The 13106-nt window shown below is 42.2% G+C and overlaps 2 protein-coding genes and 1 pseudogene across 2 annotated transcripts; 1 reads left to right on the top strand and 2 right to left on the bottom strand.

Annotated features, from left to right (window-relative positions):
• Positions 1-604: 604 nt before the first annotated feature.
• Positions 605-2707, top strand: LOC104454129 (FHA domain-containing protein At4g14490). The gene has a single exon (XM_010068874.3). It carries the CDS (start codon positions 710-712, stop codon positions 2063-2065), a length of 1356 nt encoding a protein of 451 aa, XP_010067176.2. The 5' UTR covers positions 605-709; the 3' UTR covers positions 2066-2707.
• Positions 2708-3015: 308 nt separating this feature from the next.
• On the bottom strand, positions 3016-8658 carry LOC104454126 (phosphoglucan phosphatase DSP4, amyloplastic). Its single transcript, XM_010068873.3, has 14 exons — positions 8521-8658; positions 8297-8384; positions 7899-7943; positions 7655-7757; positions 7215-7291; positions 7039-7115; positions 6834-6914; positions 6266-6398; positions 5936-5995; positions 5193-5249; positions 4479-4574; positions 4115-4174; positions 3764-3871; positions 3016-3487 (listed from the first exon to the last, which is right to left on the bottom strand). The coding sequence occupies exons 1-14, from the start codon at positions 8544-8546 to the stop codon at positions 3356-3358; spliced, it is 1143 nt and encodes a 380-aa protein (XP_010067175.2). The 5' UTR covers positions 8547-8658; the 3' UTR covers positions 3016-3355.
• Positions 8659-10216: 1558 nt separating this feature from the next.
• The window catches only part of LOC120296217, a 3596-nt pseudogene continuing 706 nt past the window's right edge, over positions 10217-13106 (bottom strand).

The raw sequence follows: 13106 nt of genomic DNA, 5'->3' as shown, positions 1-13106 counted from the left end.
CGGGTCGCCGCGACCTAGACCTAGGGTGGCGGCGATCTTCTTCTTCTTCTTCTTCTTCCGCGAGCGGCCGGTATTTGCGAGCTTCTTCTTCTTCCGATTTGGGTCGCACGACCTCGCCGTGACCCAAATCCAAGGCAAACAAGGTCCTCCGCGACCTCAACGCCCGGATCTAGGTCGCCAGAGGTCGAGGCAATGTCGCGCGACATCGCCGCCCCGATCCGGGGGTCGCCGGAGGTCGAGGCGTGATACACGACCTTACCACCTAGATCCAGGGGTTCAATTTTAAAAAAAAAAATTTGATAACTTTTACTACGCCCTTCTTTCGAGATCTTTTATAAATTTTCTAATTCCTCAAACACTATTTTGCTCAAAGTACTTCACAAAAAGTTTTCAAAATACAATTTACCAAATACAGTTGCATTGCCTTTAACTCACAAAGATATTGGTATTTTCCTAAAAACTTTCCCCAAAAGTAGTTCTCACACGCACCGGGTATTTGGTTTGAGCAATTTTTTTTTCTTTGCTAACAATTTTTTTTTTTTGGGGACTAGGCCTAGGGGCACGTCATCAGCAACCTCCTGTACTCTTCCTGCCATCTCCCGAGCATTTTCAAAAGAGCCCAAAAATTCAAAATCTCCATCTTCCTTTTCCCTCTGCCCCCCTCTTTCTCTCTCTCTAGACTTTCTCTCTCTTCTGAGCAGCAACGGCAATGGCGTCGCTCTCCCTGAAGCTCCACATCACCAAGGGACCCCGCGAGGGGGAAACCCTAGAGTACCCCCCCGGATCGACGGTCCGGATCGGCCGCGTCCTCCGCGGCAACAACCTCGCCATCAAGGACGCTGGCATCTCCTCCAAGCACATCTCTATCGAGTCCCGCCCCGCCGCCGGGCCCGAGCCCTCCGGCGGCAACGCCTGGGCCCTCACCGACCTCGGGTCCTCCAACGGCACCTTCGTCAACGAGTCCACCAGGCTCGCCCCCGACGCGCCCTACGTGCTCCGCGACGGCGATTGCATCAAAATCGGTGAGCTCACTGCCTTCCTCGTCAAGATAGAGGGCTGCGGCGGCGGGGAGGCCGAGTCGAGGTTGCGCCGGAACCCTAGGCGAAGGGCCAACGAGAGGAACTCGGAGAAGGAGGCGGCCGCGCCGGTGGTGGAGAGCCGGGCGGGGAGCGTTAGGGTTCCGAAGGGGAGGGGAGGGAAAACCGAATTACCAGAAGCTGGGAGCGGTGCAGCAGCAGCAGCAGCTCCAGCTTGGTCTGCGAAGAGTGAATTGGTGGAGGCAAGTGCAGTGCGAGGGTTTGAGGGCGAGGCGTGTGGTGCGGAATCGCGAAATGCGGGTACGGCAAGGGAGAATTCGGGGATCTCGCGAGTGAGTCCGAGGAGGACTAGGAGGAGAAAGAAGGAAGAAGACAATCCGGTTGCTGGTGCCGTAGTCGAGAAGGGTCTGGAGGATGGAGGAACAAAAAAGGACGAAGGTAAAGAGAGGAACACGAGATCGAGAAGGACGAGGCAAGCAAAGGGAAGGAATCGAATCGGTGATTCGGAGAGAGCGGAGAGGTTGGATCCCGTGGAGGAGGCGCGAGATGATGTCGTGGCAAATGAGGAGAGTGCAGGTCTGCCGAATACGGAGTCAGTCCATGGAAATGATGAAAGGGAAGTGGTGGTGGGTCGGAGTCAGGACGCCGAACAGGTGGCGGATGAGGGCGAAGTTTTGGGGGAGAGTAAGAGGTCCGGCTCGGCAGAGCAAGTTTCCGGTGAGGACGGTTGTGGTGTAAGGAGTATAAAGGTCGAGATTGAAGATGACGTTATCCTTGAGGCTGGGCCCAGTAACGAGGTACGAAGTGGGATCGGCTTTGCTTCGAAAGAGACTACGGGGAAGAGCGGCCAGTTCCCAGATTTCTCGAAGATGAGCCTCAGGGAATGGTTCGACTATATGGAGGTCTATTTGCCGAAGCAGATAACTGATGAGACGGAGAAGCTGATTTCGGAGATGAGGGCGAAAGCTCTACGCGTGAGGGAGTATGTTGCTGAGCAGAAGAAGCAGAAGGGAAAAGCAATTTCATAGATGGCGGAACATTTCTGCGCCGTATGCCGAATAACAACCCAGTCGGTCCCTTCCGTTTTCAGCCGAAGATTACTCTGGAAACTGGTGAATTGTGTGCATGCTAAGCTAACTGGAGACTGCAGGTGGATTAGCTGCGGAACTCCAATGCCGGTTTCACAGTATGCCATAGCAGCAACCTGGAAGGCTTGCAAAAACGTCTCCAAAGCCGTTTCCGACGAGTGCCATGTGCATCGGTGAGGGGGGCAACTTTACCAGGAGTAGACAAGATGAGACGCAAGGAGGAAGGAGAGAGGATGATAGAAGAACGTACATGACTGTTCTCAGCATTGCTCCGATTTCCTCGTATGTCTATGAAGGAGACGAAATTTATGGTTCTTCTGATGAAATTAGAAGCGGTTAAGGAGGCATTGCGCCTAGTTAGGCACGACAGAAGCTTAGGAAATACATGTACGAATTGTTGTAGTCTACATTTGATGAGCAACTGAAGAGAGAAGAGAGAAGAGAGAATGTATTGATGTTTTAAGTATATTTGTACCTTGCATCATTCGATTGACTCCGACTGTTGGATGCAAGCTTCGACGCTATGAATCTTGCACTTGTCTCCACTGCATTTAGATGAAATATTCGGTCTTCAATTTGTTATGTGGAAGAAGCTGCATGCCCCTCTATGCCCGTGAAAGGACGAGCAGAATAGCTCGTGGACTTCAGGGGCAAAATACGCCACAAGGTGAAGTTCAGTGAATGGCCCGTTCTCTGTCTGAAAAAAAACGGCAGTGAAGGTTCCGATTCAAACAGGGAACTCATTTCAGTCGCGCTCGAATCGGACTGATGTTTTTTCCTTTAAGATCAGGCGGGAGTGGCCTTTACGAAATCCACGGAGGACAGTTACTGGAATGGGAATACAGAGAGAACGGGATGACCCACGCGTCCGATTTCCATACAGCAAAAGATGCAAAACTTGTACTTCTGACTATTTTTATTCATAAATGTGCTCATCTAAGTTCATAAGCGCATCTGATTATACACAGGTTATAAACATGACCTTATTTCATGGGCTAAAGCTGAAAGAACTTTCGAGAGTCACGTACACTGAAAATTCCTTATTTCTTCACCATTTGATAGACTAATTTTATCTTATATGATATATATAGGACGTTCCCTGCAAAAGAAGAATTATTTTCCTGTATAATAGCTTCCAGAAATAATGAGCTTGCTTCTTCCCGGCGGAGAACTCTTCTTTCTTCCTTTCTTAAGGGTCGGGGCCCGTGGAGTTAACTTGCTGGCGACTTTTTACTCTTCATCTGGGTAAGCTTCGAGATATTGTCGAATTTGCAGACGCTCATCTCTTGTAAGATCAGGATCATCAGCATTCAGCCTATTTCGCAGTGCTGCACCGGCACTGCTACGATCATCACCAAGGACCTGCATGAAAGAATTTAACACATTGATATCATAAATGTTTCGAAGTTCCATCGGATCCATAAAGGCAAATATCATTTTAAAAATGAAAGAGACAAGAAGCAAAAGAAAATTTTCCAATTGCTCATAATTCATCTGGATAATCACAAAATTTCCAACAGACTGAGGAAGAAGTGGAATAGATAGTACTAAACTGCTCATGCCACCAAAGATTGAATCATTAGACAGGCATGAGCAGCTAGAGACAAATATACATTGCAGCTACTGACTGGACCTCACTTTGATATAGTTGTTCACATGGCCATCCTTGTTTGGAGAAGTGAGAAGCTCCTGTTTGTTGCACGTCCATTCACCATCAACGATGTACTTGTACTCGTAGTCTCCTTCCTGTTACTCGCGAGAGTCAATTTTAATGCCATCATTCCAAGTGCAATTCAACAGATCTTTTCCATGAAAAATTAAAACCTTGGTCTTTCAGAGTCGACAAAAAATTGATTAGCATTTTTAAATTGGAGTTAACTGATGTGCAAAAGTTATACGGAACATGAAGCAACTGAGTAACAGGAATAATATAGTGAACTCAAAATGCAGGACTACTATGAGCCAGGAACATTGTCTGATTAAACTTACCGGCAGTTCTCTTGTGAGTTTCCACAGTCCTTGTTCCTCATCAAATTGCAAAGGAAGTCTCTGAAAAAGCATAAGAAAAAAGCCAGGATAGGAAAATGTTAATTATTGGGGAATATGGGAGTATCCAACAATCAGATAAGCATTTTCAATAGATAAAAGGACATGGAATATGGGGTAATGTAGACAAATACTGTAAAAATTCTAGATTCTGAGATACCCTACAAGTATCAAGTACATGAGCCAGGACAATACTGTGGGGGTATTGGTTTCTTCCAAAGCTACATCCATGTGTGCAATTGAAGCGTTGGCAAAGTGAACTAAATTCTTGAACTGCAAAATTTTTCACTAGATGAAAAACTGATACCTCGCCCCATCCAATATCAAGTCCAGAAACTTCCACAATGGAAGAGTTGTAACCTTGCCATGTCAGGCTGATTGGCTTCTTTTTAAAGCCTGTAAACTTTAATCAAGAAAACAGGTAATGAGTTGAACTTGTCATGAGTAACAGCAGTCCATCAACCTGAATTGCATGAAAAATGATCCCGTCATGGAGATTCTCCTTTAGCAAAGGAAGTGAAGATGTGCATGATTAACAGCAATGAAAGATTTCAATTATCTGAATTTGATTGAATGTTAACAAATTGTAAGCAATAGTGGAGATCCGCTTATTTATTCCAAGAGCCATCTGTGTCAATTTCTTTATAAAACCCATAAGTAGAAAGGCAACTGGTAATGTCAGCACTAAGTTCCAGTGGCCAAAACAGCACATTTAAAACATCTGGAGTAAAAATTATCTGCCATTATTACTCTAAAAGAGAAGATCTGGCAGCACCAAGACAAAAAGCAAGAACTTTAAAACTAGCATGTATCAACAAAACACAAGACACCATCTTTAGTTCCAATGAAAAAATGGTGTCATTTAATTCTAGATAAGAACAAAGTGAATTTAGTCTAGTTTGGTCTACTTCTCAAAACACAGCTGACCCCCTATGAAAATCTCAACATAAACCATCAACATATAGGATGGAAGGATGTGAATGCTTAAACACTTCAGAGTATATAGAGAAAATAAACTCACAATATCAGCAGTAGCACTTTTTATGGCATACACCTTGGGAAAGCATGAACGTTTGCTCTGCAAGATAAAAATAACTCCAAGATTAAGAGGCAATTCGAGAGAAAATACATGACTGCCCATACCATACTACACTCTCCTTTTGGCTGAATGACAGATAAAACACAACAAAGTACAAAGCAAAATATGCTCATAATGCTGCCATCAAAGTCCCAAAATATCTAAGTTCCAGAACTTCCTTGCTCAGGAGATCAACTGCCAGGTACCTCAACAATGTAATGGAGTACAGCAAGTTCGAAGCTAACTGTTACATCATAGAATAAAGTATGGGCAAGATGTCCAAAAGTATAAGCAGAGTCAGACATACAAGAAACCTAGCGGCATAAGCTTTCTTCCGGTCATCATTAAATAAATTTTAGTGACATCTAGCAACGATTGTATCTAGTGCAAAAAGCATTCTCATATATCGCAATGCACAAAGCAATCTCACAGTCTTCCACTGGAATTTTATTGATAGAGTAAGATACCAGCAAATCAAGGTTTGCTGGCATCCTGTTATAGTTCTAAAAGCAATTTTAACTTTCCATGTAGCAAGGAAAGAGGGATTTAACTTTCCATGTAGCAAGGAAAAAGGGCTAGACAATATGAAGTAAAATGAGCATACAAAGTACGGAATTTTAAATGTAAGTGTGCCACACAAGGAACAAGTTGACACTACTAGCCGAAGAACTGCAAGGAATTATTACCTGTAATAATCTGTGAGCTTCACCGAGTTTATATCCCTGAACCCAGAACATGTATGCCAACTGAAGTATATAATTAGAGCAAAGGGAATATTAGTTGAACATAATGAAATAGACAGACTGTTGAAATTATCATGTTCTCTTTGCAAGAAAAAAGCCAAACAACTGATAATCTGTAAGAAGGATGGCATGATGTGCAGTTAGTCAATCCATGAGGTTCAATCAAGATTTCACCGATAAGAGAGTGGTCAATGAGAGAAGGAGATGAGAGAAAAACAGACAAACAACCAGTGGATAAAATTGCTCAAGAAAGAAACTGGACATCAGGCATACCGCCACAGCAGGAGCCCTTCCAAGTCCGGCAGTACAATGTATATATGTGACACCTCCATTCCGGTTGATGGCCTTGTAAAGTTTGCTGACTACTGCTGGGAGACGCATCCGCAAATCAAATGGATCAAAATCTCTGCTACGATCAAATTGAACTGCTATATAAGTCACCAGTTGTATATTTTTCACATAATGCACATAAAGTATAACTAGGAGAGAAAAAGGCATTTCCCAAAGCAATTTTACAGTTATCTCTCAAATGGATCAAAGCAACACCATAATGATTATGAACCTTGTCTCCACTGATGTACTCAAATCAAATTTTGAGAATGTGCAACTAACGCAAGGCACTGAGAGCACAACAAAAACTCTTCTTTTTGCCTTTCAACTTTCAAAAGAAGAAAAGACGTTGATACATGGGATGGACTTAGAGCCCAAAGTGAGCAGTCCATGGATTGAAGAACAAGTCTAATGCCAAGTCGTAGCTAGAGACTCCGGCAAGCCAGTTGAATCTCATGCCTCTTGGAGAACTGCTTTAATATATCATAAGCAGCAATCCTTCTAGACAAACCTTATCTGAGCCCGCAAGTGTTGAATGTCATCGCATGTTTCAGCATAGTCTCGGATTGCTTTAATATCAACCCCAAAGTATCTGGAGATAGTAGTAAGGGGACAAAATGTGCTTATTCTTAAACGATACATTGTTGTCGTTACACCATTACCATGTATAAGATTAATTCAAGACAAAACTCCATAAACAAAATTCCTGAGGATACTCCAAATCTGGGTCTTGCTGCAAGCAGAAAATGGTCTTCACTCCAATAGCACGGAGCTTGTCCACATCTTTTGGAGCCTGGAATAGCTTTGAATATTAGTATACTAAGCGGAAGAAAATACTCTAAATCAGAGCGAGCGAAACTTAGGCGGTACTCATGATGGACATCCGAATCACCTGTAGGCACGAACCTACAATCAAGTCTGGTCGGATGAAGTTGTAGTTCATTCCTAGCTCATGCCTATAAGTCAAGACTGTATTAGAAAGAAATCATTAGTCGCAAGCGTAGATGCTCGACACAAACAAATCCAGAGTACCATTAACTTAAAAGGAGGCATTTTGAAAGAAACCACTAAACTAGCCATCCGAAAGCGAAGTCCACCTCCTTGGAGAAGGACAGGATGGTTTATGTGACTAGTCTGCCAATGTAACTAGCGGAAATGACAATGAAGTCCGCAAATCACACAGGCTCTGTGCAGGCGGTGAAGAATGAGGCATAAGGATTGATATGGCAACCCCATAGGTTCCAACTGACTTTTCCAGTATATATTCCTCAGTCGCCATTCTATCAAACAAAACGCAATAGCAACAATTCCCAATTACTGGTACACACTTACCAGCACCCATTGCTTCTGTCATAGTGGAGCTATACTCCTCTGACTTCTCCTCCTCCACTTCAGAGCTGCTCATTTCCGTGCTCGGTGTAGATCCCGACACCGCCTACGCTAAAGCAAATCACATGAACCGAGGAAGAAAAAGCAGCCGCGCAACAGAACAGAACATAATCAAAGCAAAAAAAAAAGAAAAACCCATCTCAAGCTCTTCAACCGCTCAAAAGCGAGCGGATTCCTCCTCGCTTACCTTCAAAGCCAGGCTCCTCGGGCGATCTGCACTATCCACCGCTCCCTGCACCACCGATTCAATCCATTCACTTTGTAAGATTTACAAGCATGACCTTTTGGGGAGGTAAATAAAGGCTTAAAAAGATTTGAAAATCAAGACTTCGATAGACTTAGACTCTGATATCACGTAAGATTTTGTAGGATCACTACTGCCAACTCTTCTGAAAACTTAAACCACTGAAAATAAAGCACGATTTAATATTTAATTAAACTAACGCATTTCAATCTCAAGTACTCGAGATTCGGGAACAGAGTAGCGAAGTCCGGAACGAGCCGAACAGAACTCGACGGGAGCTTTCGGAACTTTTCAAAAGAAGAGAAAAGAAACGAGGCGAGGCGAGGCGAGGCGCAGCGTACGGTGATCCTGAGAAAGCACGGCGGCGGCGGCGGCGGCTTGACGTGGCGGGGGCATCCGAATCCGGAGCGCGACGGCGAGGGCGACCATCTGCAGAGTCACTCAGGCCGGTGAGAAAACGAACTTTCCCAGAGAAGAAAGCCGAAGCAGGCGATCACCGCGACGAAGAGCGCGGGCGCGAGATCGTAAGGAGTGAGAGCAAGCGAGCGAGCGAGCGAGCGAGGACCTCGGGAGATTCTGGAGGCAGTTCATTGGATTGGATCAGCTTTTCAGAAACAGAGAGAGAGAGAGAGAGAGAGAGAGAGAGTGGCCTGTGGAAGTGATATTTTCTCGGAGGGGGGAGACAGGTTTTGATTCTTTTGACAGGTACGTAGCAGGAAAGGGAAGGGGCGAGGAGCGATTAAAAAGGGTGCGCCTTTCCGCGGATTCCCGCAATGCCGATCCCGATTTCCTTCGATTATCACTTTTTTCTTTTTTCTTTTTGTAACGTTGCTTGATATTTTTGCTACGTGTCGATTGCCAGATATTTACGTGAGTGGACCACGTGTCCGCCATCCCTTTTTTCCATTTTTATTTTTTATTTCTTTTTTGGCTGATTTGGCCTCTATAGGTTGGGCATTTCAGATATTTCAGAGGGAGGGAGATATACAATCATTGGGACGTAGGAGAGCATTTTTTGGTATGGAATTCAGCATCTAAAAACTAAACCGATGCGAATTCCAGTTCCATGCAAGATATGTTCTAAGATCCACAAAAAATGATAAACTTATTTTGACAGGTAAGTTTCAAAATCTAGAACGTGAAATCTATAACCTAGACCCAAAACTAAGTTTTAATTTTTTTTGTCCATCTCTCCATGTAATCTTCCGATATTCTATGTTATTCAATAATGAATATATAATCTAAAAGCACTAATATGAGTTTTCACTATATGATTAAGATTTTTACTTTATTATTATTCGTATTTTTCGAATGTCTAAGTATAAAGTATAGTTAATGAATTGTAATCATTTAAATAATAATATAAGTGAAATCTGAGTAGATCCTGTAACTGACCCTAAAATCTATAACAATGTAAGTTCAAGGTTCTAGAGTATACATAATATGTTTCAGGTTTTAAAAAATAAAAAACTTGTTCCAATGGATAGTTTTCAAGTAGTACCTCTACGAAATACGAAATCGTTCACCATTAATTGTAGGTAGTTGGAACCAGAAACTTGGATATTGAACCTAGAATAAGTTTGTGTGTGTGTGTGTGTTTTTTTTTTTTAATATATATCTATGTCTTTACATGATCTTGTGGGGGCATCCGGTGATAAATGTATAATATAGAACTACTAGTCTAAGTTTCCATTGCATGACTGTGACTTTTACTTTATCAATATTTCATATTTTTCACGTGTCTAAATATAAGTTATGATAGATTGATTAGTATTGACTAATAATCATTAAAGGTGATGATTGACCATAATCGCTCGATTATTAATATGGGCAGAATTCGAATAGACATTAGAATCAATCTTAAAATGTATGACAATGTAGATTCCAACTTCCAAACTATGCAAGATAGAATGTAGGTGAAACCTATACAAAATTTAGAACAACTCACTCTTATTCAGAAGGTTTCATGTGCCCCAACTTAACAATAAAAATGCAAATGTCCCGGTCGTCAATGGTGGCATGGTGCTTATGCATCTAAAATCACATGATACAGGTAAATCATGCGGCGATACTATTACATTGCCTACAATAGGCTTCCTGTGTCACTTTTCGGACCTTCTCGTGGTGAAGCGTTTGGATACGGATCAGGCAACTGATGGTTACCGTCGCCTGAGGGTAATCGCCTCGCCTCGCCTTATCATGGCATTATCCAAAATGCAGTCGGGAAAAGGGGAAGTATGGTTCCGTAATTACTTGCAAAAGCATAAAATCAAAATTCGTATTAGTTCGACTTTGATGAGACTTCTATAATGAAAGCAACGGTGTCAGTCCCATGCCGCTTGTTCACGCCCAGGCGGACATTTTGTTCCAAAAAGACCTATAAACAAATTGCCTTTGTGTAACAATAATCAAATGGAGTTCTTCAGACCACTGGCTGCTGCAGCTCCTTCTGGAGACTTGCAGCACGACACAACCGGCGGTTTGCTCACATATCCAATGGCCCAAATTCACCCCACATATTTTGATCATCAGCAGACTTGGGATCCCCAGAACACTGCCGATCTTAGGTCTTGCAGGTTGATCCTTTCAAGAGGGAAGCCCCAGAATGAGTCGGAGTTTTCATAGAAGATATAGAACGCAACAAGAGACGCCAAAAACAAACCCAAAAGTAGTAGATACACTTGCCATGCTGCACGCGAAAGGGATAAAAAAGAGAGACTGGTTAGCTTTAAGTTTCCACTTGCCTGTGCTTCGCACGCATCTATACCTCAATGAGTTGTGAGTTGTGCGTAATTATGTGCGCAGTTGACAAACACAAGCTAAAATTGTCCCCCATGCTGTGTTCGTGTTGTGTGTCTTGGAGAGAGAGAAAAGAGGGGGGGTGCACAGAGAGAGAGAGAGAGAGACCTTTCCAATCGGCAGGAACATTTAACTTGGTCACTAACACACCCCACTCATCAGAAGTAGTAATCACAACCCTGAAAAAGTTCATCCCACCAACCAAATGAATTGACTGAATATATATATATATATATATAGAGCTGTGTCGCAGTGCAGCTAAACACTATGTCAACAACCGTACAGATATAAAATAAAAGGACAGGGATATGTATCGTTCTGAACTTCATATCACAGTATAACTGAAATCTGTTTTAAAAGTTACTACAATGTACGAAATTCAACAATTCGCTGAGTGGCATATCACTGAAAATCTGCGAGCAAATATGATCTTGTTCCTAATTCTAAACAATAAGACATATAAAGATGCAGCTGCTGACCTAATAAGCATCAGTAACATAAAATGCTCAATTACCTAATCCACCAAACAATTGTGTTGAGTTCTAACCTAAAACTTCTGTTCTTCTTACTCTGAGTGAAACACCCTCTCATCTTGAGTATTAAGAGAATTAAAATATTCAGCAGAGAATGTAGAAAAACAAATAAAACTGGTAAGCATTCACTCCTACATCTTAAAGAAGCTTTAAGGAGCTTACCTTTCAATAGGACAGAATTCTAGTGATGTAAGGGAGGTTCCCAGGTGTAGCCTCTTGCTCCAATGGCTAACCTCCATTTTCTTCACTTCAACAACGCACATATCACCATCTTTGCTTCCCCTATAAATTCAGGAAGACATTTCAATAATTTCACTTTTAGAAAGAAGATTTCGGGTCTACCCCTCATCGCAGAATACTGGGATTCCATAATTTGCCATGATCGCCCCTAAACTTTACCAAAGCTTTCGAAACTAACAATCACTCTTAAAGATGTTTCTGATCAAGTACCGTCCACTTTCTCAAGATACCACATGCCACATGGTTGAATATTCATCCATAGTTCAAGTGTTGATGGAAACAAAATGTAAATGCTGGCATCCAAGTGCCAATTGATTACATCTAAGCATCTGATGGTGGCGACCAAAAGTAGATGGTAAAAACTAAATAGTTGTATGTTTAATATAACTACATTTAATTGGACCACTGACCAACCAAAATTTAAAAAAAAAAAAACTGGGCCCACTGTATTTTATTCAAGAAATGTCCAAGTGACTTTCAATTTATGGTTTATAAAAGGTGCATTAAGAATTCTTGGATATTTAAATCAAAGTCCTGTAAGGTACAACTCCATTGAAACTGCCTTGAATATCTGGTGACAATAAATAGTCTGTGTTCAGCTAACATTTTACATCTCCTGTAAATGGAGTGATCAAGTATTTAGTATTCATCGGGAGAAGCACAATAACCATCTGTCTCCATCTTATACATTAACCACACAGATAAAGTATTTTGTGTGTGCTTGGTGAGCATATGCTCAAAAGTGTACACTCTTTGCTTCTCATCTCCCCTCAAACCACTAAAAGGGTAAAAAATAGAAATCAGAAAAACAAGGCGCCACATATATCTATCAATGCAGCAAGGCAAAGCATGATTCAATTACTTACTGAGCAAGATATTTTCCATCCAAACTGATGGACATTACAACAGCGGGCTTTCTGAGGAGTCGTTTGTGCCCAATCTTGTTCCATGTACTTATGTCCCAAACACCAGTAACAGCTTTATCACCTGCCCAATGAACACCAAACCTAATGATATGCAAGTACAGTCAAAAGAAATCAATAATCACCTGCCATTACAGACTAGAGGAGAAAAAAAAAGGCAGGTGACATCAGCACAACCACCCTTCCCAGAATTGCTTTGACACCATTTACTCATGGTATATAAACAACTAAGCCTTTAAGTGCTAAATGGCGTCTGAGGACCACTTACTAATGATATTTTGTCTAAGAGAAACAAACAAATGTACCTCTTTGAACAGTACAGAATAGAAAGGGTTTAGTTCCATCCTTAGAGAACCGACACAGTTCAATCTTCTCGTCCTGTGGAAAAATATTTCACAGAATTAACAAAGGACCAACAGTGCAAAATAAAAACAAGGACCTTCAAATTAATAAATCATACAGATCTGCGAGTCAAAGTAGTGCAAGGCAAACCATCTTCGGCCTTCCATATTCTAGCCGATCCATCAGTAGATGTCGTGCAGCAAAAACTCTGAATCTAGACTGTCGTGCAACAAAGGAAGAAGAGGATTCATATCTTGGAAAGTAGGCAACAAATCCGACCACATCAAACTTCCAATTTCCTTTAAGCATACCGG

The sequence above is a fragment of the Eucalyptus grandis genome, chromosome 7 (assembly GCF_016545825.1).
Source record: "Eucalyptus grandis isolate ANBG69807.140 chromosome 7, ASM1654582v1, whole genome shotgun sequence".
In the NCBI taxonomy this organism is placed as follows: domain Eukaryota; kingdom Viridiplantae; phylum Streptophyta; class Magnoliopsida; order Myrtales; family Myrtaceae; genus Eucalyptus; species Eucalyptus grandis.
The sequence above is the reverse complement of the archived record's forward strand: the minus strand, read 5'-3'. Positions and strand labels throughout refer to the sequence as shown.